We start from the raw sequence: 26814 nt of genomic DNA, 5'->3' as shown, positions 1-26814 counted from the left end.
CTCACTGCAACCTCCACCTCCTGGGTTCAGACAATTCTCATGCCTCAGCCTCCCAAGTAGCTGGGACTACAGGTGTGCGCCGCCACGCCTAGCTAATTTTTGTATTTTTTATAGAGACGAGGTTTTCCCTTGTAGGCCACGCTGGTCTTGAACTCCTGACCTCAAGGGATCCTCCCACCTTGGCCTCCCAAAGCACTGGGTTTCCATTGCAAGTTAACTTATAAACCTATTTTTATAAAAATAACTATTTGGTGGGGTGTGGTGGCTCAAGCCTGTAATCCTAGCACTTTGGGAGACTAAGGTGGGTGGATCACCTGAGCTCAGGAGTTCAACACCAGCCTGGGCAATACGGTGAAACCCCGTCTCTACTAAAATACAAAAAATTGGTCAGGCATAGCGGCCGGCGCCTGTAATCCCAGCTACTTGGGAGACTGAGGCAGGAGAATTGCTTGAACCTGGGAGGAGGTTGCAGTGAGCCAAGATTGCACCACTGCACTCCAGTCTAGGCGACAGAGCAAGACTCTGTCTCAAAAAAAAAAAAAAAAAAAAAACTAAAAGCTGGTCACAGTGGCTCATACCTGTAAGCTCAGCACTTTGGGAGGCCGAGGCGAGTGGATCACCTGAGGTCAGGAGTTCAAGACCAGCCTGACCAACATGGTGAAACCCCATCTCTACTAAAAATACAAAAATTTCCAGGCCTGGTATCGGGCGCCTGTAATCCCAGTTACTCAGGAGGCTGAAACAGGAGACTCACTTGAACTCGGGAGGCGGAGGTTACAGTGAGCTGAGATCACCCCCATTGCAATCCAGCCTGGGCAATGAGATGAAACTCCATCTCAAAAAAAAAAAAAAAAAAACCATTTTCAAAAAAAACTCAGTGCATCGCGTGGCATTGTGTCATTTGGAAAATTTTTTTTTTTTTTTTTTTTTTTTTTTTTGGACAGCATTCCACTCTGTCGCTCTGTGGCCAGGCTGGTCTCAAACTCCTGACCTCAAGTGATCCACTGGCGCCGACCTTCCAAAGTGCTGGGATTACAGGCATGAGCCACTGCACCCAGCCGCACATCTCTTTAATGTCTGGCTGGATCCTTGCATCTGTGTCTGTCTTCAGTGCCGCCATTCATTACATGTTGGGCAACTTCTGGAAACTTCCACTGTCCACTCATGAGCGAACGAGAATAAAAAAGGCAGTTAACATCTCAGGAGGGTAATATACAAATAATTTCGACCTCATGGATCCCTCGAAAGGGTCTCAGGGACTCCTAGGGAACTCTGAACCATGCTTTGAGAACCACTGACATGTAGTTTCAGTTATTTGAAATCAATAAAAGTGCCAAAAAGGAAAAAGTATTAGGATAAATTTGGTGATAAAACTGACCCAAACAGACTCATAATCTTTTTCTTTTTCTTTTTCTTTTTTTTTTTTTGAGGCAGTCTCGCTCTGTCGCCCAGTCTGGAGTGCAGTGGCACAATCTCAACTCAGTGAAAACTCCACCACCCAGGTTCAAACGATTCTCCTGCCTCAGTCTCCCGATTACAGGCGTGAGCCACTGCGCCCAGCCGATTTTTCAGATTTTAAACAAGGTCACAGGAGTATCTACTGCTTCTGTTGAACAACCCCAGAGGGGCTTGGCAGCCAACCTGTCATCCAACACTGGAGTATTTCCATGGTGAGACTTAGTTAGGAACAATCTCACCTTACAAAAGAAACAATTTAAGAGTGTGAAGCCTGGGCTAGGTGTGGTGGCTCACACCGCTAATCTCAGCACTTTGGGAGGCCAAGGGGGGTGGGTCACATGAGACCCGGAGTTCGAGACCAGCCTGGCCCACGTGGTGAAACCCTGTCTCTACTAAAAGTACAAAATTATCCGGGCGTGGTGGCACACACCTGTAATCCCAGCTACTAGAGAGGCTGAGGCAGAAGAATTGCTTGAGCCCAGGGGGCAGAGGTTGCAGTGAGTAGAGATAATGCCACTGCACAGCCTACGCAACGGAACCAGACTCCGTCTCAAAGAAAAAAAAAAAAAAAAAAGAAAGAAAAGTTTCATATATGGGCCATGCACGGTGGCTCAGGCCTGTAATCCCAGTACTTTGGGAGTCTGAGGGAGGTAGATTGTTTGAGGCCAGGAGTTTGAGACCAGCCTGGGCAACACAAGGAGACTCCCCATCTCTACAAAAATAAAATTTTAAAAATTAGCCTGGTGTGGTGGCATGCACCTGTAGTCCCAGCTACTCCAGAGGCTGAGGTGGGAGGATTGCTTGAGCCCAGGAGTTTGAGGCTGCAGTGAGCTATGATTGCACCGCTGTGCTCCAGCCTGGGCAACAGAGCAACACCCTGGCTCAACAACAAAAACAAAAAGTTTCATACATTAACATTTCCTTTATACTGAGCATGCAGTCTGCTATGGAGTTCTAGTTTATTCTATTCCATTTTTGTTTTCTTTTTTTCTTTCCTTACTTTTTTTTTTGAGATGGAGTGTTACTCTATTGCCAGGCTGGTGTGCAGTGGCGTGGCAATCTTGGCCCACTGCAACCTCTGCCTACCGGGTTCAAGAGATTCTCCTGCCTCAGCCTCCTGAGTAGCTGGGACTACAGGCAACTGCCACCATGCCCGGCTAATTTTCGTATTTTTAATAGAGACGAGGTTTCACCATGTTGGCCAGGATGGTTTCGATCTCCTGATCTCGTGATCCGCCCTCTTCAACCTCCCAAAGTGCTGGGATTACAGGCGTGAGCCATCACGCCCGGCCCCCATTAAAAAAAAAAAAAAAAAAAAAAAAAAATTTGCTGATTGCCACGGAGTATTTTTTGTCTTTCTTTCTTTTCAGAGAGTGACTTTGTTTCTGAGACCACCGAGGATCTTGATATCACCCCTGCTAATGGCTGGGCGCTCACAGTTTGAAAAGCTCTAGGGAACCCCCTGTTACTCCCCAGACAAGACCCACTCCATCCCCACCCTGACTCAGAGGTGCCTGGCAGTGCTTAAGCCCTAATGTGCAATTATTCCACTCGTGGCTGCTTTCCTTGAATCCTCGAGACTTCCAGAAGTTGAGGGAACACGTCTCGCTTGCTTCCTGCTGCGGCCCCAGCTTCTGGCCCAGCGCCTGCCTAATCACATAGTGGGTGCCTAATAAACGTTTGTTGAGTGAATACATGAACAAGCGAGCTGGGGCCAGAGTCAGGACTGCAGCCCCGCTTGTGCCACTCCCTAGGACTCGATAATTCTGCTCACGTCACTTCCAAAGACCCATGCAGCGGACCCTCCCTCGGCTTCTGCTACCCGCATCCAGCCGCGGCTTAACCTGAGCCTCCTTACTGGGTTGAGCAGGACTACATTTCCTACAAGTCTCAAGGCCAGGACTACACTTCCCATAAGCCTCTGCTTCCGCCAGGTTCTGTGCCCTTCAGCCACCGGGGCAGCAAATTGCGTCTTTTCTCACTCCCCGCCCCCCGATTGCATCCCCTCCACCCTGCAGCCCTTCCGTGCGCCCCCTCCCTCCCGTGATGAACCTGCCTCAGTTTCTCCAATGAGACACCCCGAAGGCAGCCCCTTTCCCCTTCCCCTGAGCCCCCAGATGAGGAGGGCTGCGCTCTGCGGGGAGTGTGCACTGCCCGGCCGGTGTGCGCCACGGCTGCGCGTTTTGGTGGAAAGCCCTGGGCCCCTGCTGGGGGGTTGGGGTGGGGGGCTGGGTCGCCTGCGCCGAGTGTTGCTGAGGCTGCGTCTTGGGTGCGCAGCTCCGGCCCAGCCTCACCCAGGGGAACGCCTCGCAGGTGCTCACGGACGATGGAGAGGTCCGCGCCCAGGGTGGGAGTCCGCGCTTCCGGGTGTGTCTGCAGCTCGGGGCGCTGGAGGGTGGGATGTGACCCCGAGACGGCGGCGGCCTGGCACGTGATGTATGTGTGTCCTTGTCTGATGTGTCGGTGTCCCCGATGGACCGGGTTCCAGTCCCAGCTTTGCCACTTCCCGGCTTGTGTGCCTTGGGGCAGGTGACTACCCCGCGCTGTGCCTCAGTTGCCTCATCTGTACAATGGGCATGATTTAAAAATACCTGTCTCAGAGGGCGGTTATGAGGATTGCAAGGTAATTCTGTACGTGTAAAACGCTGCGGACGATACCTGGCACAGACTAAATACTCATAAGAATAAATACATTAAATAAACTATGATCATGTATCTTTTGTATGAGGCAAGTGCTGTGGTTGTGTAATGTCTGCGAAACCTCACGGGAAACGTGGGTATTTGCGATCCGTGTGACTGTGCGCGTGTCTGTGTCTGTGTTGTGGGTGTGTGAATCTTTGTATGTGTTATGTGTGCCCGTGCGTGTTTCTGCATGTGATGTGTGACTGTGGTGGGGTTCTGTGTCTTTGTAACCTTGTGTGAAAGGTGTGTGTATTTGTGATGTGTGTGTCCAAGTCTGTTTAGGTATGTGATACATGTATCTCTGTGTGTCTGTGTATTTGATCTGTGTGCCTATGTCTGTGTTTATGTATAGTGTGTGACTGTGTATATGTGCATGTTATATGTGTCTGTGTATATCAGTGTGTGGTGTATTTATGTGCATTTTTGCATGTGATTTATGTAGCCCTGTGTGTATGAGTTGTGTGTGCCTGTATGCATGTGTAGGTAATGTGTCTGTATGTATCCATGTGTGTGAAGTGTGTGTCCGTGTGAATGATGCATGTTACATGTCCATGTATATGCATGTGTTACATTTCTGTGTACTCACGTATGTGATGTGCCTGTCTCTGTGTAGCTGCTGGGTCCGTGTCTATGTTAGTTCATATGATGTATGTGTCTGCGTGTGTCCATGCAATTGCTGTCTGTGCATGTCCATGTGACATGCATGTATGTGATACTTGTGTCTGTGGGTATTCTTTGTTGCTCATTTGTCTAGGGGCTCTCTGCGTGGCTGTGACTGTGAGTGTCAGCATGTCACAGTGGTGTCCGTGGGGATCTTTGTGCTGTGTGCGTCTGTGGATTTGGGGCTTTACTTTGTCTGGGGCATGTGTGGGTCTTTGTGATGCTTTGACGTTCCTGCGTGGCCGGGTGCATCTGTGCTGGAAGCCGGCCTGCCTGTGCGTTTCCAGTGCGGTCCCTGCGTCTTTGTGTGTGACGTGTACGTGTCCCCGTCTGCTGATGGCTGTCCACCTTTGTATGTGATGCGCTTGTCTATGAGGGTCCCTGCGACGTGTGTCAGCTGTGTGTGGGCTGCGCGTGCCTGACATCTGCATCTTGGCGTGTAGCACATGTGTCCATGCTGGTGGCATGTCACAGCGGTGTCCGGGCCAGGCACCCGTGGGCCCTGCCCCCCCTTCCCCCTCCCCGCCGCAAGCGTGTGCCAGTCCCTGTCTGTCCTTCCCCCTCCCATTTCCTCCCCTCCCTCCTGGCAGCCAATGCTACGGGGGAGCCAGTTGCCATGACGACGCTCCATCCTCCCTCCTCCCACCCTTCCTGTGACAGGCTCTCTGCTCCCCCAATCCTGGCTGCCCTCGGGGGCGGGGCCCTCTTTCTCGCCCCCCCCATCCTACCCTCTCCCCCCCACCCCAGCAACCCCGGCTCCCCAGCTCCTCTCCTCTGTCCGCCTCTCCATCCCTTCATCCGTCTGTCCCTTCAAAGAGGGGGAGGGGGGTACCTGAGCCAGCAAGCAGCCCCTCCCTCCCCCTGTCCTGCGTCTCCTGCCCCTCTCCTGGGCCGGGAGGAGGCCAGGGTCGCGCGGGTCCCCATGGCTGGGGGCTGAGGGCCCGCCCCCCCCTCCTCCCCAGCCGCCACCACCTCCACCTCCCTGCCATCCTCGACAAGATGCCTGCCCCCGGCGCCCTCATCCTCCTTGCGGCCGTCTCCGCCTCCGGCTGCCTGGCGTCCCCGGCCCACCCCGGTGAGTCTGTCGGGCCATCCGTCTGTCCGGCGGCCCCCACCCGCGCGGCGGCCTCGCTGTCTTCCCAGGGGTCTGTCTGCAGGTCCTGCCCCGTCACCTGGTGCGCGTCTTCCCGCAGCCCAGCCGGGCCCGGAGCGACGGGGACGGTGCCTCTGTCAGCAGGGCCTGTGGGAGGGAGGCTGAGGGCTGGGTGGGGAGGGGGCTCCGTTTGGGCAACATGTGTGTATGCGTGCACGCATGTGTTTGTGCTGGTGTGTGCAGGAAGCCGGGGAAGGATAGGGCCTCTGGGAGAATTGGGGGCAGAGGACAGGAATACTATTTCTAAGGGGGACACAACACGAGAGGCTGTCTCTGGCTTCTGAGGAGATCCAGGGCTTGCGGAGTTCCCTTCTTTGGGTCTCGGGCTGGGGATAGAGGACATCGGTGTGCGCCAAGCGTCCCTAAAAGAGACAGATCTTAACCCCACAAACTGGGGGGTTCCAGCATGGGGCAAGAATCCTCTCCCAGCCTGCAGCTTAGAGCTCGTCCTCCTCCCCAATGAGGGGTAATGAGGCTGTCCATGGGAGCGTATTTTAAATTCTGCAAGCTCCAGGCTTCACTATTACTCCTCTTTCCTTCAGCCCTCACTGGAATTCATCCAAGCCTGGGGTGAGGGGATGGGGTGGGGTGAGGTGGGGGGGTCCCAGTTTGGGACCAGAGGAGAGACCCCACCCCCAATCCAACCACTTGGGAAGGCCCCAAACTACAACTCCCACAATGCCTTGGGCCACTCTGCACCTCTGCCAAGGGACCCTGGTCGCAGAGCATCATGGGAGTTGTAGTCCAAGACGTGCCGGGACGGGAGGGGGCATGATTCCGGTATCCAGGGACTTGAAGCTGGGACCCCAGCCCAGCCCTGTGCCCGCAGATGGATTCGCCCTGGGCCGGGCTCCTCTGGCTCCTCCCTACGCTGTGGTCCTCATTTCCTGCTCCGGCCTGCTGGCCTTCATCTTCCTCCTCCTCACCTGTCTGTGCTGCAAACGGGGCGATGTCGGCTTCAAGGTGAGGTGCATGAGGGGATTCAACCTGGGGAGGAAGACTCCAGCAAGGCCTTTACCCCCAACACAGGTGGTTGGTGGGGAGAGGGGGGCAGTAAATCCGAGAGCACCTTCTAGCTTGAAGCTATGGCAAGATCTGGAGCCTTGGGATGGAGAAACAGGGGGATGGAAATTGGGTTGGGACTGGGAGACAGTTACAAAAATGAAGGGGAGACAAACGTAAGAGAAAGACGATGGCGTGTCTCTCATCCCTGCGTTCTCCAACTCCTCCTCGCCTCTCTCGGCCCCAGGAGTTTGAGAACCCTGAAGGGGAGGACTGCTCCGGGGAGTACACTCCCCCTGCGGAGGAGACCTCCTCCTCACAGTCGCTGCCTGATGTCTACATTCTCCCACTGGCTGAGGTCTCCTTACCAATGCCTGCCCCGCAGCCTTCACACTCAGGTACTGCCCCACACCATGACCGGAATCCCATGGTGTCCCGGGAAAGGCCAGAAGATGTTGAGTGTCTTCCTTTAGGGGCTGGGGCGGTTGAGACCAGGGGCAGCCAACGAGAAAGGCATAGGTGGGAGCCCCGGAATCCTGGAAGCAGCCTATGGGAAGGCAGAAAAAGATCATCTTGGTGGTAGCCATTGCTTAATCCAAAACCAGATTTGGGGATTCTTGTGGGGCAAGCAGTGGTGAGATTAGCATAGAGCACAGTCTCAGAGGCAACCAATGGGAGGCTGAAATCACATCATAGGAGCTTGGGATGCCAAAGGGAAGGACTGATTGGATGCTGGAGTCTTGCGAGCAGCCAATGAGGAAGCTGAGATTCTGACATGGAATGTGGGTGGCAGCCAATGAAAAGAGAGTGATGTCTGCTCTGACCCCAGTCCCCACTGACTTGGGGTGTGTTGGTGGCACTCGGGAGGGGGGAGAGGCTCAGGGGCTTTCCCCTCTTGCCCTCCCCAGACATGACCACCCCCCTGGGCCTTAGCCGCCAGCACCTCAGCTACCTGCAGGAGATTGGGAGTGGCTGGTTTGGGAAGGTGAGTGGGCTGGGGAGGGGAGGCAGGGCTCCATGGATCCGAGCTGTCCTCCTGTTCTGTGTCCACACCCCTGCTCTCACCACTTCTCATCTATCCCTCGCCTCCTCCCCGTACCCCCTCAGCCTCCCATTCCCCCTCCGTCCACCTCTCACCGGCTCCCACCCGCCCCATCCCCGACATCTGTCAGTCAGCGCCTCCCTCCTCACTCCATTGACCACTCCGCCGCGCCACCCGGCTCTCCACGCGTCCGTCCGTCTGTCCATCCTTCCATCCGTCCCTGCGTCCATCGGATTCTGGGCCCGTGAGTGTCTCACCCCATGTCTGGTGTGGGTCAAGGGTGGTGGGATGTGGAGGGAGAAGCTGGGAAGGAGCCGGGGGTTGGGAGCTGTGTGGTGGAGTGGAGCTGGTCCCAGGGGACGGGGCTGGGGAACTGGCACTCGCTGACTCCTGGGTTCCCCTTGACCAGGTGATCCTGGGAGAGATTTTCTCCGACTACACCCCTGCCCAGGTGGTGGTGAAGGAGCTCCGAGCCAGCGCAGGGCCCCTGGAGCAACGCAAGTTCATCTCGGAAGCCCAGCCCTACAGGTACTGGGGGTTTTTCAGTGGGTGTGTGCCTTGTTGAGGTGACATTCAGGAGTGGAAGGAGCGCTCTATGGGTCAAACGTGGAATCTACCTCTTCCCAGCTGTGCAGCTCTGGCAGGAGAACTTCCCTCCCTCAACCTCAGGTTCTTCCTCTGGACCGAGCTAAGGGTGGGAAATGAGAGGCAGGATGGTGGAGGAGGTGGGAGCACAGAAGCTGAGCTAGAGGCCTGTTCCTCTCCCCTCTGAACCTCCGGATCTTCATCTGGAAAGTCAGTCCAAGAAGCCCTAGTGTCCTCATGAAGTGGGCAGCTGAGAGGATGTGAGATTCTCATGTTCAATGTTGGGTACCGGCTGGTGCTTCCCTTCCCCAGGCCACAGACTAGGTTCCTGAGCAGGCCACTGTGGAGCTCCATCCCTGCCCTGCTTGGTCTCTACTCCACTCTCAGTGCTTCTAGGATGGTGTCTAGGTAAACACTTGCCAGATAAATTCCTTGTGAAGTAGTGAGTTCCCTGTTTTGGAAAGGGTGTGTTCGCAGAGACTCCTTATCAGAGCAGTTGTAAAGGTGGGCTTTACCCTGAGAAACACATCGGGTCTTGGCACTCCCTTGCTCCAAAACCTCCCATGGCTCCCAACTGCCTACAGGACACATCCACATCTGCTCCTCCTGACAGCCCACAGGCCCTGCAGAGTCTGACACAGTCCCCTTCCTTCCATTGTCCCCCTCACCCCAGCCACCCTGGCCTCCCCACTGACCCTCCCCACGGAAGCCTCTTCCCTGCCCCAGCGCATTGCTCCTTGCTATATCCTTTCTCTAGAATGTCACTCCTTGCACACCCCTAGGTGTGGATGGGGACCCTTCCCTTCCTCAGGCCTCAGCTCAGAGACACCTTCCCTTACTCCTCTCCTCCTTCCAAAGAGGGGCCTGGGATGCTCCACCCCGTCATGGTGTGTGTTTTCTTCATAACCCGTACCCCAGGTTGTCAGTGTATCATCTGCTTACTTGCTTATTGCCTGTCTCTCCCTAAACCTGTGCCAGCAACCACTGGCCACATATGCCTATTACATTTAAGCTAAGATGGGCAAGGTGGTATACGCCTGTAGTCCCAGCATTTTGGGAGGCCAAGGTGGGAGGATCACTTGAGGCCAGAAATTGGAGGATGCAGTGAGCTATGGCTGTACCACTGCACTCCCACCTGGGCGACAGAGCAAGACCCTGTCTCTATTATATAAATAAATACATAAAATGTAAGCTAATTAAAATGCAATGAAATTAAAAACACATTTCCTCAGCTACCCTCATCATATCTCAAGTGCTCGATAGCCACCTGTAGCCAGTGGCTCCCCTGGTAGGCAGGGTTGGTCCAGAACATTCCCACCTTTGCAAAGCTCTGTTGGACAGTGCAGGTCTCTACAAGCAGCAGCTCGGGGTCCGTCTCGTTACCCCAGCACAAGTGCTGTTGGCTCTCTGTAGACGTTTGCTGAGCAAGCCACAGACCCGAGATGAAATCCCAACATTCCCATCATTACCAGCTGTGTGACCCTAGGCAAGTCACTTCACCTCTCTGAGCCTCTGTTTCCACCTGGATCAAATGGGGATCATCATCCTGCCTAGCAGGTTGCTGGGAGGATTTGACAGCAGAGCGGCCGGCCTTGGCCAGATTTGTGGGTGTACAGTGAATCCTGGCTTCCTCCTACAACAGCCGCCCCAAGTGCCGGGAACTCCAGCCACTGTTTAAGCCTCACACATGGCAGGAGCCTTGTGAACACTTTGTTGGGCCGGGTACGGTGGCTTTGTTGGGCTGGGCGCGGTGGCTCACACCTGTAATCCTAGCATTTTGGGAGGCTGAGGTGGGCAGATTGCCTGAGCTCAGGAGTTGGAGACCAGCCTGGGTGAAACCCCATCTCTACAAAAATACAAAAAAATTGGCCAGGCACAGTGGCTCACACCTGTAATCCCAGCACTTTGGGAGGCTGAGGCAGGCAGATCATGAGGTCAGGAGTTCGAGACCAGCCTGGCCAACATGGTGAAACCCTGTCTCTACTAAAAATGCAAACATTAACCAGGTGTGGTAGGCGGGCACCTGTAATCCCAGCGACTCGGGAGGCTGGGGCAGGAGAATCATTTGAACCTAGGAGGTGGAGGTTGCAGTGAGCCGAGATCACACCACCACATTCCAGCCTGGGAGACAGAGCGAGAAAACAACAACAATAACAACAACACTGTTGCACAATTCTTCCGCCAAGCAGGAGCAAGAGACCCTGTTCTCCTGAGAAGGACACACAGCATAAACAGCAGAGCTGTGGTTACACACAGGCAGTAGACGGCTGGGTACCGGGCAGCGGCCCCACAGCACACAAGTGGCTCTGCCTCCCGCCAGGCACCCAGTAGGAAAATAACTAGTAAGTTACTGTGCACCTACTCCTGGCCAGACCCTGGGCTGCAAGCCTGAAATATTCTCTTCCTCCTGCAGACTTCCAAGCCAGTACTTCTCTCCGCATGTGTTTATTCAGCATCTACTAGCCTAGGCACCGGGGACACAGGCAGGAAGACACACCAAATTCTCATCCTAGGAAAGCTCACCCCCTAGTGGAAAAGGCACACAACAGATAAATAGAGACTTTTTTTCCTCCCCAAGGCTCACTTTAGCCTTGAGCTCCTGGGCTCAAGTGATCCTCCTGCCTCAGCCTCCTGCATAGCCACCAGGCCTGGCTAACTTTTATTTTTATTTATTTGTCTTTTTTTTTTTTTTTTTTTTTTCCAGATGAAGTCTTGCTTTGTTGCCCAGGCTGGAGTTCAGTGGTGCAATCTCAGCTCACTGCAACCTCTGCCTCCCGGGTTCAAGCGATTCTCCTGCCTCAGCCTCCCAAGTAGCTGGGATTACAGGCACCCACCACCACATCTGGCTAATTTTTTGTATTTTTAGTAGAGACGGGGTTTCACCATGTTGGCCAGGCTGGTCTCGAACTCCTGACCTCAGGTGATGCACTCACCTTGGCCTCCCAAAATGTTGGGATTACAGGTATTTTTTTTTTGTTTTGTTTTGTTTTGTTTTGTTTTGTTTTTGAGACAGAATTTCACTCTTGTTGCCCAGGCTGGAGTGCAATGGCACGGCCTCAGCTCACTGCAACCGCCACCTCCCGGGTGCAAGCAATTCTCCTGCCTCAGCCTCCCAAGTAGCTGGGATTACAGGCATGCAGCACCACACCTGGCTAATTTTGTATTTCTAGTAGAGACGGGGTTTCTCCATGTTGGTGAGGCTGGTCTCGAACTCCCGACCTGAAGTGATCCACCTGCCTCGGTCCCCCAAAGTGCAGGGACTACAGGTGTGAGCCACTGCGCCTGGCCTCTTTTTTCTTTTTTAATTGTACAGATGGATTTTTACTATGTTGCCCCAGCTGGTCTCAAATTTCTAGGTTCAAGCCATCCTCCTGCCTCGGCCTCCCAGAGTGCCAAAATTTCAGGTGAGAGCCACCATGCCAAGCCATAAATCCATTTTAAAAAGAGAAACTGTCAGCCGGGCGCGGTGGCTCACACCTGTAATCCCAGCAATTTGGGAGGCCGAGGCAGGCAGATTGCCTGAGGTCAGGAGTTCAAGGCCAGCCTGGTCAACATGGTGAAATCCCATCTCTAATAAAAATACAAAAATTAGCCAGGCGTGGTGGCACATGACTGTAATCCCAGCTACTCAGGAGGATGAGGCAGGAGAATTGCTTGAGCCTGGGAGACGGAGGCTGCAGTGAGCCAAGATTGTGCCACTGCACTCCAGTCTAGGTGACAGAGCAAGACTCTGTCTCAAAAAAAAAAAAAAAAAAAAGAGAGAGAGAGAGAGAGAAACTGTCAGAGAATGACAAGTACCATGAGGAATTGAGGCAATATGTGACAGAGACAGGGCCCACTTTGGACAGGACCATCAGGGAGGCTGGGTTGATCTGGAGGAGTTGGCCATGCAAAGCACCATGGGAAATGCAATCCAGACAGAGGGAACAGCAGGTGCAAAGGATGTAGGATAGGAAGAAGCTCATGGAGAGTGAATATCCCTGGAAATACAGTTAGAATGCAGGGTGAAGGCTGGGCACGGTGGCTCATGCCTGTAATCCCAGCACTTTGGGAGGCCGAGGTGGGCAGATCGCTTGAGGTCAGGAGTTCAAGACCAGCCTGGCCAACATGGTGAAACCCTGTATCTACTAAAAATACAAAAATTAGCTGAGTGTGGTAGCGTGCACCTATAATCTCAACTATGCGGGAGGCTGAGGCAGGAGAATCACTTGAACCTAGGAGGCAGAGGTTGCAGTGAGCTGAGATTGCACCACTGTACTCCAGACTGGGTGAAACAGCAAGACTCTGTCTCACAAAAAAAAAAAAAAAAAAAAAAAATGCAGGGTGAAAATAAAATCAAATAATATGTTGCCATTAAAACAGTAATTGCGGCCAGGCGCGGTGGCTCAAGCCTGTAATCCCAGCATTTTGGGAGGCCGAGACGGGCGGATCACGAGGTCAGGAGATCGAGACCATCCTGGCTAACACAATGAAACCCCGTCTCCACTAAAAATACAAAAAAATTAGCCGGGCGTGGTGGCGGCGCCTGTAGTCCCAGCTACTCGGGAGGCTGAGGCAGGAGAATGGCGGGAACCCGGGAGGCGGAGCTTGCAGTGAGCCGAGATCGTGCCACTGCACTCCAGCCTGGGCGACAGAGTGAGACTCCGCCTCAAAAAAAAAAACAAAAAACAAAAAACAAAAAACAAAAAACAGTAATTGCTAGGATCTCAGCACATACCAGCTTTTCTCAGATCTCATGAAATTCCTCGGAGGAAGTTGCTGTCTCTGTCCCCCTTTTACAGATGAGGGAAACAGAGGCAGGGAGCAGCGAAGTGACTTGCCTGAGATGACACACCTAGGAAAGTGGGAGTCAGGGTTCAACCCCCCGAGTCTGACTCTTTCCCACAGCGTGAGGGTAAAGGGGGGTATCCAACCTGGTATTGCGGGGCAGCGAAGCTTCCAGGGGAGATGATGTTGAGGCAGAGGCCTGGGGGTGCCAAGAGAACTCCGATCAGAGGAGGGCGTTCTGCAGAGAGAGAACCATAGGTGCAGGCAGGGCATGGTGGCTCACGCCTGTAATCCCAGCACTTTGGGAGGCTGAGGTGGGCAGATCACTTGAGGTCAGGAGTTTGAGACCATCCTGGCCAACATGGTGAAACCCCGTATCTACTAAAAATACAAAAATTAGCCAGGCTTGGTGGCGTGCACCTATAGTCCCAACTACTCGGAAGGCTGAGGCAGGAGAATCGCTTGAACCCGGGAGGTGGAGGTTGCAGTGAACTGAGATCACTCCATTGCACTCCAGCCTGAGTGACAAGAACAAAACTCTGTCTCAAAAAAGAAAGAAAGAAGAAAGAAAGAAAAGAAAGGAAAAAAAGAAAAGAAAAGAGAGAGAGAGAAAACTGTAGGTACAACGGCCCGGGCCTAAGCAAGGGCCTGCAGGTTTGGGAAACCCACATAGGATAAAGCTGACTCCTGGGCCAGCCTGAGGGGCAGGAGGAATAAAAAAGCTGGTGCTCTATCCTGGGGTGCTGGGGAGCGACAGAGGGTTGTGTGCGGTGAAAAGCAGGTCAGGGGCAAAGGGAAGGGTAGAGACTGGAGCCAGGGAGGCCAGGAGGAGGCTGTGGGGATGAGGAGGAGAAGACTAAGAGTCAGGGGCAGGAATGAAGGTGGAGGTGAGGTGTGAGGAGGAAGAAGAGGTAAAGGGGTCCCTGGGGATCTGGCCCCAGGAGCAGGTCAGTGAGGGCCATCCAGAGATGGGGATCTGGGGAAGGACTGGGGTGCGGTCAAGGAGAGAGACTCTGAGGTGAGGAAACAGATCAAAAAGGTAAGAGTGGGCCAGGCTCAGTGGCTCACACCTGTAATCCCAGCACTTTGGGAGGCTGAGGGTGGATCGCTTGAGGTCAGGGGTTCGAGACCAGCCTGGCCAACATGGTGAAATCCCGTCTTTACTAAAAATACAAAAATGAGCCAGGCGTGGTGGCGCATGCCTGTAATCCTGGCTGCTCAGGAGGCTGAGGCAGGATACCAGCCTGGGCAACAGAGCGAGACACCATCTCAAAACAACAGCAGCAACAAAAAAAGGGTGGAGGCAGCAGTTTGGCTGTGCTGGGAGGTTGGGGCTGGATGAAGAGGAAGGGGCTGTCTTCCCAACCCAGCCGCCTCCTCACTCCACAGGAGCCTGCAGCACCCCAATGTCCTCCAGTGCCTGGGTCTGTGTGTGGAGACACTGCCGTTTCTGCTGATTATGGAGTTCTGTCAACTGGTGAGGGTCTTGGGGGGTTGGGGAAGGGCAGAGGGGAGAGCTGGACGGGGCCGGGGCCAAGCCTGGTGCCCCTGGGCTTCGTCGTCATCATCATCATCGTAGATGATGTGTGGCATGAGCTAACATTTCATGAGTGCTGACTGTCCTGGGGGTTGCCCTGAACAAGCAGGCAAGATAGGCTGTGTTATTACCTGCTGCAAGCAGCAGGCGAAACTGAGGCTCAGAGGGGCTACCCAGTGACAGCAGAGGCCATTCCATCCTCCGGGCGGACTGGCTGGAGGCCTGAGCGACTGGTGCTGCTGACCTTCTTTGCTTCCCTCCCAGGGGGACCTGAAGCGTTACCTCCGAGCCCAGCGGCCCCCCGAGGGCCTGTCTCCTGAGCTACCCCCTCGAGACCTGCGGACGCTGCAGAGGATGGGCCTGGAGATCGCCCGCGGGCTGGCGCACCTGCATTCCCACAACTACGTGCACAGGTGGGCGGGCCGGGGAACCGCGGGAAGAGCTACTAAGGGAAAGGGAGAAGGAGGGGAGGCTGCAGGAGAGGGGCTAAAGGAGGGGCGTACCCATGACTGGCTGACACAAAATAGGGACGAACAGAGGAGGGTCTGGAGGAGGAGGGGCCAGGAGGGGAATGGGAGGAACCAAGTGAGGGGGAGGCAGGGTCAAGTGATGAGGGGAGGGGCCAAGAGAGGAGGAGGAAGAACCAGGGGAAGGGGAGGGGTCAGGGGAGGAGGAGGGATCAGGAGGGGGGAGGGGCCATGATAGGAGGAGGGGCCAGGAGAGGAACGGAAGGAGCCCGGGGATTGGGGAGGGGGGGGGGGAGACAGGGTCACGTGACGAGGAGAGGGGCCGGGAGAGGAGGGGGAGGAGTCAACAGAGAATTAGGAGAAGCCAGAAGGGTCAGATGAAGAAGAGGAGCCAGTGCAGAGGAAAAGGAGAGGAGACTTGGAAGAACCAGGGACGGGGAGAAGACAAGACAGCAGGGGAGAATGAAAGCAGTCAGAGGGGAGAGACAGATCAAATGGAAGGGGTGGAGTCAGTGTGAAGGGGCGGGGACAGGGCGTGGCTGGAGGGCTGCCCCTGCGCTCACCTCCTCTCATTCTTCCCGCAGCGACCTGGCCCTGCGCAACTGCCTGCTGACCTCTGACCTGACCGTGCGCATCGGAGACTACGGGCTGGCCCACAGCAACTACAAGGTAGGGCTTCCTTCCGTCGGGGTGGGGGCTGTGGGGTGCCCTGACTCGCCTGACACCGCCCTGGTTCCCCCAGGAGGATTACTACCTGACCCCAGAGCGCCTGTGGATCCCGCTGCGCTGGGCGGCGCCTGAGCTCCTCGGGGAGCTCCACGGGACCTTCATGGTGGTGGACCAGAGCCGCGAGAGCAACATCTGGTGAGGACCACGGGCCGCGGGGGCCGGGACAGGCCAGGAAGATGGAAGGGTTACTAGATGCCACCGGGTCTACAGATGGGGAAACTGAGTCCTGGGCGGGTCAGGGCTGGGCTCTGACCTCTCTCTGCTCTCTGCAGGTCCCTGGGGGTGACCCTGTGGGAGCTGTTTGAGTTTGGGGCCCAACCCTACCGCCACCTGTCAGACGAGGAGGTCCTCGCCTTCGTGGTCCGCCAGCAGCACGTGAAGCTGGCCCGGCCGAGGCTCAAGCTGCCCTATGCGGACTACTGGTGAGGGCTAGCCCGCTCGGGGCTCCTGGCATGCCGCACCCCACCCAGGATGGTCCCAGCTCCCCGTCTCGTTTCCCACATCACCCACATCCCGTTTGCCCTCCATACCCCTCAAGAGTGAAGAGGAGCTGTCCCCCCCATTTCTGCCAGCATCTGCTACTTGCAGGGGGACACAGGCAGGGAATGGCAGAGCTGTGATTTGAACCCACTTCATCCTAAGAGACCCCTGCTTCTTACCTGTCTGATTCCAGTGCTCACAGCCCAAACGGGGACACCACCACCCTCACCAGCTGTTCCCATCTGCTGCTGTGTCCCCTCTGCCTCCAGGTCCCTGTTACCCTCTCTCTATGGGCATCTTACCCCTACCCCTGCTTCTTTGGGTCTCAGTACCTAGCTCCCCAGCCCAGTTACCTCCTCTGAATCTCTGTCCTCTTCTGTCCCCTCTTCTCCCTGGATCCCTGCCCCACTTCTTGGGTCTCTGTCCCCCTCTTTCTGGGTCTCTGTCCCTCTCTCTCCTTTTTTTTTTTTTTTTTTTTTTTTTTTTGACAGAGTTTTGCTTTTGTTGCCCAGGCTGGAGTGCAATGGCACGATCTTGGCTCACTGCAACCTCCGCCTCCTGGGTTCAAGCGGTTCTCCTGCCTCAGTGTCCCAGGTAGCTGGGATTACAGGCAGGTACCACCACACCAGGCTAATTGTTTGTATTTTTAGTAGAAACGGGTTTTCACCATGTTAGCCAGGCTGGTCTTGAACTCCTGACCTCAGGTGATCCGCCTGCCTCAGCCTCCCAAAGTGCTGGGATTACAGGCATGAGCCACCAAGCCTGGCCCTCTGTCCCTCTCTCTCTGGATCTCTGTCCCTCTCTCTCTGGGCCTCTGTCCCTCTGTCTCTGGGTCTCTGTCCCCCTCTCTCTGGGTCTCTGTTCCCCTCTGCATCTCTGTCCCCCTCTCTCTGGTTGTCTGTCCCCTCCCTGGGTCTCTTTCCCCTCCCTGGATCTCTGACCTGCTCACTCTGCCCCACCTCTCCCCAGGTATGACATCCTTCAGTCCTGCTGGCGGCCACCTGCCCAGCGCCCTTCAGCCTCTGATCTCCAATTGCAGCTCACCTACTTGCTCTCCGAGCGGCCCCCCCGGCCCCCACCGCCGCCACCTCCACCCCGAGATGGTCCTTTCCCCTGGCCCTGGCCCCCTGCACACAGTGCACCTCGCCCGGGGACCCTCTCCTCGCCATTCCCCCTACTGGATGGCTTCCCTGGAGCCGACCCTGATGATGTGCTCACGGTCACCGAGAGCAGCCGCGGCCTCAACCTCGAGTGCCTGTGGGAGAAGGCCCGGCGTGGGGCCGGGCGGGGTGGGGGGGCACCTGCCTGGCAGCCGGCGTCGGCCCCCCCGGCCCCCCACGCCAACCCCTCCAACCCGTTCTATGAGGCGCTGTCCACGCCCAGCGTGCTGCCTGTCATCAGTGCCCGCAGCCCCTCTGTGAGCAGCGAGTACTACATCCGCCTGGAGGAGCACGGCTCCCCTCCTGAGCCCCTCTTCCCCAACGACTGGGACCCCCTGGACCCAGGAGTGCCTGCCCCTCAGGCCCCCCAGGCCCCCTCCGAGGTCCCCCAGCTGGTGTCCGAGACCTGGGCCTCCCCCCTCTTCCCTGCACCCCGGCCCTTCCCAGCCCAGTCCTCAGCATCAGGCAGCTTCCTGCTGAGCGGCTGGGACCCCGAGGGCCGGGGCGCCGGGGAGACCCTGGCGGGAGACCCTGCCGAGGTCCTGGGGGAGCGGGGGACCGCCCCGTGGGTGGAAGAAGAAGAGGAGGAGGAGGAGGGCAGCTCCCCAGGGGAAGACAGCAGCAGCCTTGGAGGTGGCCCAAGCCGCAGGGGTCCCCTACCCTGTCCTCTGTGCAGCCGCGAGGGGGCCTGCTCCTGCCTGCCACTGGAGCGGGGGGACGCCGTAGCAGGCTGGGGGGGCCACCCTGCTCTTGGCTGCCCCCACCCCCCCGAGGACGACTCCTCGCTGCGGGCAGAGCGGGGTTCCCTGGCCGACTTGCCCATGGCCCCCCCCGCCTCGGCCCCCCCCGAGTTTCTGGACCCCCTCATGGGGGCGGCGGCGCCCCAGTACCCCGGGCGGGGGCCACCTCCCGCTCCCCCCCCCCCGCCGCCACCTCCTCGGGCCCCCGCGGACCCGGCCGCGTCCCCCGACCCCCCTTCGGCCGTGGCCAGTCCCGGTTCAGGCCTCTCGTCGCCGGGCCCCAAGCCGGGGGACAGCGGCTACGAGACCGAGACCCCTTTTTCCCCCGAGGGAGCCTTCCCAGGTGGGGGGGCGGCCGAGGAGGAAGGGGTCCCTCGGCCGCGGGCTCCCCCCGAGCCACCCGACCCAGGAGCGCCCCGGCCACCTCCAGATCCGGGTCCGCTCCCGCTCACGGGGCCCCGGGAGAAGCCGACCTTCGTGGTTCAAGTGAGCACCGAGCAGCTGCTGATGTCCCTGCGGGAGGATGTGACAAGGAACCTCCTGGGGGAGAAGGGGGCGACAGCCCGGGAGACAGGACCCAGGAAGGCGGGGAGAGGCCCCGGGAACAGAGAGAAAGTCCCGGGCCTGAACAGGGACCCGACAGCCCTGGGCAACGGGAAACAAGCCCCAAGCCCGAGCCTCCCAGTGAACGGGGTGACAGTGCTGGAGAACGGGGACCAGAGAGCCCCGGGCATCGAGGAGAAGGCAGGCATCGAGCAGAAGGCGGCGGAGAATGGGGCCCTGGGGTCCCCCGAGAGAGAAGAGAAAGTGCTGGAGAATGGGGAGCTGACACCCCCAAGGAGGGAGGAGAAAGTGCTGGAGAATGGGGAGCTGAGGTCCCCAGAGGCCGGGGAGAAGGTGCTGGTGAATGGGGGCCTGACACCCCCAAAGAGCGAGGACAAGGTGTCAGAGAATGGGGGCCTGAGATTCCCCAGGAACACGGAGAGGCCACCAGAGACTGGGCCTTGGAGAGCCCCAGGGCCCTGGGAGAAGACGCCCGAGAGTTGGGGTCCAGCCCCCACGATCGGGGAGCCAGCCCCAGAGACCTCTCTGGAGAGAGCCCCTGCACCCAGCGCAGTGGCCTCCTCCCGGAACGGCGGGGAGACAGCCCCTGGCCCCCTTGGCCCAGCCCCCAAGAACGGGACGCTGGAACCCGGGACCGAGAGGAAAGCCCCCGAGACTGGGGGGGCGCCGAGAGCCCCAGGGGCTGGGAGGCTGGACCTCGGGAGTGGGGGCCGAGCCCCAGTGGGCACGGGGACGGCCCCCGGCGGCGGCCCCGGAAGCGGCGTGGACGCAAAGGCCGGATGGGTAGACTACACGAGGCCGCAGCCACCACCGCCACCGCTGCCACCGCCACCGGAGGCACAGCCGAGGAGGCTGGAGCCAGCGCCCCCGAGAGCCAGGCCGGAGGTGGCCCCCGAGGGAGAGCCCGGGGCCCCAGACAGCAGGGCCGGCGGAGACACGGCACCCAGCGGAGACGGGGACCCCCCCAAGCCCGAGAGGAAGGGCCCCGAGATGCCACGACTATTCTTGGACTTGGGACCCCCTCAGGGGAACAGCGAGCAGATCAAAGGTGAGGAGGCTGCGGGGCACAGTCAGGGCTGAGGTCCGGCTGTTTCCGAGGCTGCGGAGGGTGAGTGTGGGTAAAGATGTCGGATCGGGCTGGCAGTGATGAATGCAGGCCCTGAAGCCCGCACCACCTGGGCTCACATCCTGGCTCGGTCCTCTCTCTAGCTCTTTGGCCTCGGGCAAATGTCCTTGCTGCACGGTGCCTCAGTTTACCCATCTGCCAAAAACGGATGGCAGGGTTAGAACCTACCTCATAGGGTTGCTGTGAAGGTTAAATGAATGAGGACGTCCAAAGCACTTAATCAGAGCTGGGGATTCAGTAAGCACTTGCTTTTATTATTGCAATTCACTTAGACCAGGGGTCTCAAACTCATGCCCACAGGGGCCAGAGGACATAGGGAAATGGATGAAGCATGCTGGGGAGGCAGAGTGGGGCTTCAGAAGAAAATGCCCTGTGTAGACGGGGCAGCCACTTCTCAGGAATGTGCACCTGGTGTTGGCGAATCTGCTACTTTTCCCTTTTAAACCAGAGCTCTGGTTTTTGTTTAGTTTTGTTTTTATGGTTGCAGCCAATTCCAAGGAAGCCTGTCTGTGGATGGCTCAAGGCCCCCAGGCTGCCAGCATGTGCTGATTTAAACTTAATAAGCTGGCTGGGCTCAGTGGCTCATGCCTGTAATCCTAGCATTTCGGGAGGCCAAGGTGGGCGGATCACCTGAGGTCAGGAGTTCAAGACCAGCCTGGACAACATGGCAAAACCCCGTCTCTATTAAAAATACAAAAATTAGCCAGGCTTTCTGGTAGGCGCCTGTAATCCCAGCTACTCGGGAGGCTGAGGCAGGAGAATCGCTTGACCTCAGGAGGTGGAGTTTGCACTGAGCCAAGATTGCACCACTGCACTCCAGCCTGGGCCATAGAGCAAGACTCTGTCTCAAAAAAAAAAAAAAAAAAAAAAAATTAGCCAGCGTGGTGGCGTGCACCTGTAGTCCCAGCTACTCGGGAGGCTGAGGCACAAGAATAGCTTGATCCTGGGAGTCAGAGGTTGCAGTGAGCCGAGATCACATCACTGCACTCCAGCCTGGGTGACAGCAAGACTCTGTCTCCAAAACAAAACAAAACAACAACAAAACAACAACAAAAACAACTTTCCAATAAGCTAAGGCATCTATCCAGTGTGCCAGGCCCCCTGTGTGCCAGGCCCTGAGCTGCCCAAGGCTGGGACCCAGGGAGCGTCAGACCCTGCCCTGACCCAACTCCACCACCATGGGACTAGTGAGCTGGAAGGCACAGATATGCCTTTTCTGAAAATTAAGTTTTGGTAGGAATGCAGGAAGTGTTTTGCCACAGAGAAAACTGTTTAAGATAAATGAAGGGTGGCCGGGCGCGGTGGCTCAAGCCTGTAATCCCAGCACTTTGGGAGGCCGAGACGGGTGGATCACGAGGCAGGAGATCGAAATCATCCTGGCTAACACACTGAAACCCCGTCTCTACTAAAATATACGAAAAACTAGCCGGGCGAGGTGGCGGGTGCCTGTAGTCCCAGCTACTCGGGAGGCTGAGGCAGGAGAATGGCGTGAACCCAGGAGGCGGAGCTTGCAGTGAGCCGAGATCTCGCCACTGCACTCCAGGCTGGGTGACAGAGCGAGACTCCATCTCAAAAAAAAAAAAAAAAAAAAAAAAAACATATATATATATAAATGAAGGGTAAAAATAAATAGCCCTTGTTTAGATGTGGACATAGGAAATACAGTTCCAGCAGAATCTCTGGGAGGCGCAATTTCCTTAAATATGGGTATGAAAGTTATAAGTGGCTGGGTCCTGTTTTATATTGGCAACCTCACAGCCACGCTTGAGGAAACAGTTATCATCTCTGGAGAGGAGCCTGTGGCTCAGTGGGCAAGAGTCAGGAAGTGGGCTGGACAGAGGAAGTTTCTTCCTCAACGCCTGTGGTGTTCGAACACTGTCACTTCCTTGAGATTGTTGTAGGGAGTTTGTGACCAGCTGTATCAGGAAACAGCCCAGGCAGCATGAAAATGTTGGGAGATGAGCAGCTAAAATGCCTCAGAGGATCTGGGTTGGATTAGAACTGGGGGGTGAAAAGAGGCAGAGAATAGCCTGCTTTTTTCCAAGTGAACTACTCATCCTTCAAGACCCCAAATTTCCCCTTTCCAGGAAGCCTTCCTAATTTTTAAAGGTGTCACCCTGACCTTTATCTGCGTACTCATAGCTCCAGAAAAACCCCTCTAGACTGGGCGCAGTGGCTCTCCCCTGTAATCCCAGCACTTTAGGAGGCCGAGGTGGGAGGATCGCCTGAGGTCAGGAGTTCGAGACCAGCCTGGTCAACACGGTGAAACCCTGTCTCTACTAAAAATACAAAAATTAGCTGGGCATGGTGGCAGGTGCCTGTAATCCCAGCTACTCAGGAGGCTGAGGCAGGAGAATCGCTTGAACTCAGGAGGTGGAGGTTGCAGCGAGCCGAGATTGTACCACTGCACTCCAGCCTGGGAGACAAGAGCGAGACTTCGTTTAAAAAAAAAAAAAAAAAACTCCCTCTATGCAGCATCCCCCATAACCCCATCACTCCGAGATGTCTGGTTAACAAAAGTGTGACTTTTGAGCAGATGTGAAGGAAAGGAGGGAGTGAGGCAGGTGGACGTCGGGGGGAGAGTGTTCTAGATAGAGGGCACTGAGATGGGCACTGGCTCACCATGTTTAGAGAAAGAGTAAAAGAGGCTGGGCGCGGTGGCTCAAACCTGTAATCCCAGCACTTTGGGAGGCTGAGACGGGCGGATCACAAGGTCAGGAGATCGAGACCATCCTGGCTAACACGGTGAAACCCCGTCTCTACTAAAAAATACAAAAAACTAGCCGGGAGAGGTGGTGGGCGCCTGTAGTCCCAGCTACTCGGGAGGCTGAGGCAGGAGAATGGCGTGAACCCGGGAGGCGGAGCTTGCAGTGAGCTGAGATCCGGCCACTGCACTCCAGCCTGGGCAACACAGTGAGACTCCGTCTCAAAAAAAAAAAAGACATTAGCAAAAGGTAGTGAAACTTGAGTAGAGAGAATGAGGACCAGAGAGGGATCATCTGCATTCATCTTTCTCCCTGCCCCACCTAAATCTTCCTCTTGCCCCTGCCATCAGCCCACAAAGGGCAGTTCACTTATGCAGTAATGGAGGGATAAGTGACCGCTGTTCGTTTGCCAGTGAGGAAACAGAGGCTCAGAGAGGTGGATCTAGCTGAGTGTGGTGGCTCATGCCTGTAATCCCAGCACTTTGGGAGGCCAAAGAGGGCAGATCACGAGGTCAGGAGTTCAAGACCAGCCTGGCCAAGATGATGAAACCCCATCTCTACTAAAAAATACAAAAATTAGCCGGGTGTAGTGGCACGTGCCTGTAGTCCCAGCTACTCAGGAGGCTGAGGCAGGAGATCTGCTTGAACCTGGGAGGTGGAGGTTGCAGTGAGCCGAGATCACGCCACTACACTCCAGCCTCGGTGACAGAGCGAGACTCCATCCCCCTCCCCACCAAAAAAAAAAAAAAAATAGAAAAGAGAGAGAGAGAGACAGAGAGGTGGATCTGTTTGCCCAGGGACACACAGCAAGCAAAGATAAACTTGGGATTCCAAGCCAGGTTTCCTCCTCCAGGGACCTCAAGTCCTTCCTTCCTAGCAGACTAAAATCGAAAAGTCTTAGAGCAGGGAAGGGGCCTGGAGATGGTTAGACACCCCAACTTTGGCGATCAGGTGCCAGACAGGGGAAGTGCCTTGGTCATTTTCATACAGCGGGAGCATTCACTCATTAATCCTACAGATATTGACTGAGTACTTCTATGTGCTTGGGGCCTGGAAATGAGGCTATGAATGAGCCAGACTCGGTCTCTGTTCTTTAGCGAGGCAAACACACTACCACAGAAGTATAATTACACGCTGAGAAAATCCACTCAGAAGGAAGGTGCTCGGTGGATGGGGTGCAGAGTGGGTGCTCCTAACCTCCCAGGAGCCCTAGGAGATCTCTGAAGGCTTTGAAAGCCCAGAGCTGGAGGATGTGCAGGACTTGCATTAGAAAAGGCAGTCCAGGCCGGGCGCGGTGGCTCACGCCTGTAATCCCAGCACTTTGGCAGGCCGAGATGGGCGATCACGAGGTCTGCAGTTCGAGACCAGCCTGGCCAGCATGGTGAAACCCCATCTCTACTAAAAAGACAAAAAATTAGCCGGGCATGGTGGTGCGCGTGCCTGTAGTCCCAGCTACTCGGTGGGAGGAATGAATGGTGGGGTGGCCCATGTGGCTAGATGGACGTCAGGCCAAAGGAGGTGGGGACAGAGGCCAGAGAGATCAGAGGGCCAGGGCATGCGGGCCTGGTGGGCTATGGGAAGTTGGGGCTTAAAGCCGTTGGCACTGGGGAGCTCTGGGGAGGTTGAGCACTGGAGAGGACCTTTCCCACACTGCCTGGAGAAAGGCCCCGGGGCAGCTCTTCCGTTCACGAAGTGGGTGCTGAGGCCCAGATTGTGCGGAGGGCTTACCTGAGGCCACACAGCTAGGGGGAGGGCCTGCCTCAGTTTCCCCGGGACAGGGGCTCACCAGGTCTCTCCCCTCGCAGCCAGGCTCTCCCGGCTCTCGCTGGCGCTGCCGCCGCTCACGCTCACGCCGTTCCCGGGGCCGGGCCCGCGGCGGCCCCCGTGGGAGGGCGCGGACGCCGGGGCGGCTGGCGGGGAGGCCGGCGGGGCGGGGGCGCCGGGGCCGGCGGAGGAGGACGGGGAGGACGAGGACGAGGACGAGGAGGAGGACGAGGAGGCGGCGGCGTCGGGCGCGGCGGCGGGGCCGCGGGGCCCCGGGAGGGCGCGAGCAGCCCCGGTGCCCGTCGTGGTGAGCAGCGCCGACGCGGACGCGGCCCGCCCGCTGCGGGGGCTGCTCAAGTCTCCGCGCGGGGCCGACGAGCCAGAGGACAGCGAGCTGGAGAGGAAGCGCAAGATGGTCTCCTTCCACGGGGACGTGACCGTCTACCTCTTCGACCAGGTGCGGAACCCGCGGGGGGGCGGCCTGGAGGGAGCCGGAGCCTGGAGCGGGGCGGGGCCTGGAGAGAGGCCGAGCTTAGAGTTGGGCGGGGCCTGGTGGGAGGCAGAGCTGGAGTAGGGAGGGGCCGAGCTAGGGTGGGGCGGGGCCTGGAGGGAGGCCGAGTTAGGGTGGGGCGGGTCCTGAAGGGAGACCGAGCTGGAGTGGGGCGGGGCCTGAGGCGGGGCCTGGAGGGAGGGCAAGCTGAAGTGGGGCGGGACCTAAGGGGAGCTCGAATCTAGAGTGGGGCGGGGCCAAGCTAGGGTGGGGCGGAGCCCAGGGCGGGGCCTGGAGGGAAGTCGATCCTAGAGGAGCAGGGCCTGGGGCGGGGCCTAGACGAAGGCTGAGCTTAGAGTGGGGCGGGGTCTAGAGCAGGGTTTGGAGGCAGGCTGAGCCTAGAGCGGGGGCGAGGCCTGGAAGGAGACCGCGCCTTGGATCGGGACAGAGTCTGGATCGGGGCCTGAGGGAGGCCAAGCCTATGGTGCGGCAAGAGGAGGCCTGGAGAAAGTCCACGGCTGGAATGGGGGCGGAGCCTAAGGCGGGGCGGATCGAGCAGGGCGCAGGCAGGGCCTAGGGGTTGAAGGCGGGCTCTGGGAAGAGACTGGTCAGGGAAATGGGGCGGGACTAGGAAGATGGGAGGAGGCTTTGAGTGTGAGGGCAGGCCTGACAGTGGGGCAGGGCCGGGAGGACGGGCCGAGCCTAGAGCTGGGGTGGGACCTAGGGTGAGGGCAGGGCTTGTGATGGGGGCGGGGTGTAGAGGGCGAGGAGAGGCCTGGAGAGTGAGGGTGAGTCTGGAAGGAAAGAGGGGGTACTGGGTAGTCAAGTATGGGATCCTGGAGAGACTAGGGAGGAAGTGTTGAGAAGAGGAAGTGTTGAGAAGTGGCCTGGATGGTGTGGTCGGGGCCTACTGAGAGTTTCGGCATTGTTTGTTGACTAGAGTTCTAGTATCTGTAGGGCTGGTTCCGGAGGGAGCAGATCTTACCCACTAGGGAAGGGCCATGGCTAGGCTGCAGGTGGGCTTCAGAGATGCAGCAGGCAGTCTTAAGGTATTTTGGGGTGGGGTCAGGGATGAGCGAACCTAACGACTGGGACGGGTCTTTAGAGAGATGGGTAGAGGATTGTGTTAAGAGTTAGGCCAGTCGCGAGTGGCTCACGCCTGTAATCCCAGCACTTTGGGAGGCCGAGGCGGGAAGATCACTTGAAGCCAGGAGTTCAAGAGCAGCCTAGCCAACATGGCGAGACCTCATCTCTTAAAAAGAAAAAAATTATCTTGGTGTGGTGGTGCGCATCTGTAGTCCCAGCTACTCGGGAGGCTGAGGTGGGACGATCGCTTGAGCCCGGGAGGTTGAGGCTGCATTGAGCCATGATCACAACACTGCTCTCCAGCCTGGGCGACAGTGAGACTCTGTCTATAACAAAAAGAAAAACACGGATGGTGTTGAAGAGAAAAAGGGAGGGCGAGTGGTGCTGAGGAACTGGGGCCTTGTCTAGATGAACCTGGGGCGGGCATACCGGGCTGAGATTGTGAGAGAAATAGAAATAAGGCCAAGAATTGGGGACTGGGCCACTGAAATATATTCAGAGGGGTGGAACTTGGAGGTCGGGAGCAGGTCTACTTCTGAGGGAGGGTTCGGGGGCAGGGTCACTGCGTCCAGCATGGGATGCGCTCAGGTTGGGGCAGGGGTTGGGAGGGCCACTGG

The 26814-nt window shown here is 57.0% G+C and overlaps 1 protein-coding gene across 4 annotated transcripts in view; it reads left to right on the top strand.

Annotated features, from left to right (window-relative positions):
• Positions 1–3702: 3702 nt before the first annotated feature.
• The window catches only part of LMTK3 (lemur tyrosine kinase 3), a 29389-nt gene continuing 6277 nt past the window's right edge, over positions 3703–26814 (top strand). The window contains exons 1-13 of one of the 4 annotated variants that reach the window (XM_028840178.2): positions 3703–3792; positions 5763–5875; positions 6783–6916; positions 7203–7353; positions 7864–7940; positions 8407–8525; positions 14739–14826; positions 15151–15299; positions 15938–16022; positions 16096–16217; positions 16355–16504; positions 17532–20074; positions 24663–25078. In XM_028840178.2, coding sequence (XP_028696011.2) covers positions 3785–3792; positions 5763–5875; positions 6783–6916; positions 7203–7353; positions 7864–7940; positions 8407–8525; positions 14739–14826; positions 15151–15299; positions 15938–16022; positions 16096–16217; positions 16355–16504; positions 17532–20074; positions 24663–25078 — 4155 coding nt within the window. In that variant the 5' untranslated portion in view covers positions 3703–3784. Of the gene's footprint in view, positions 3826–4207; positions 4232–5762; positions 5876–6782; positions 6917–7202; positions 7354–7863; positions 7941–8127; positions 8242–8406; positions 8526–14738; positions 14827–15150; positions 15300–15937; positions 16023–16095; positions 16218–16354; positions 16505–17531; positions 20075–24662; positions 25079–26814 lie in introns of those variants that run through there. The other 3 variants (XM_028840177.2, XM_077980463.1, XM_077980465.1) reach the window with 3 other exon arrangements.

This window comes from Macaca mulatta, chromosome 19, assembly GCF_049350105.2.
Source record: "Macaca mulatta isolate MMU2019108-1 chromosome 19, T2T-MMU8v2.0, whole genome shotgun sequence".
In the NCBI taxonomy this organism is placed as follows: Eukaryota; Metazoa; Chordata; class Mammalia; order Primates; family Cercopithecidae; genus Macaca; species Macaca mulatta.
The sequence above is the reverse complement of the archived record's forward strand: the minus strand, read 5'-3'. Positions and strand labels throughout refer to the sequence as shown.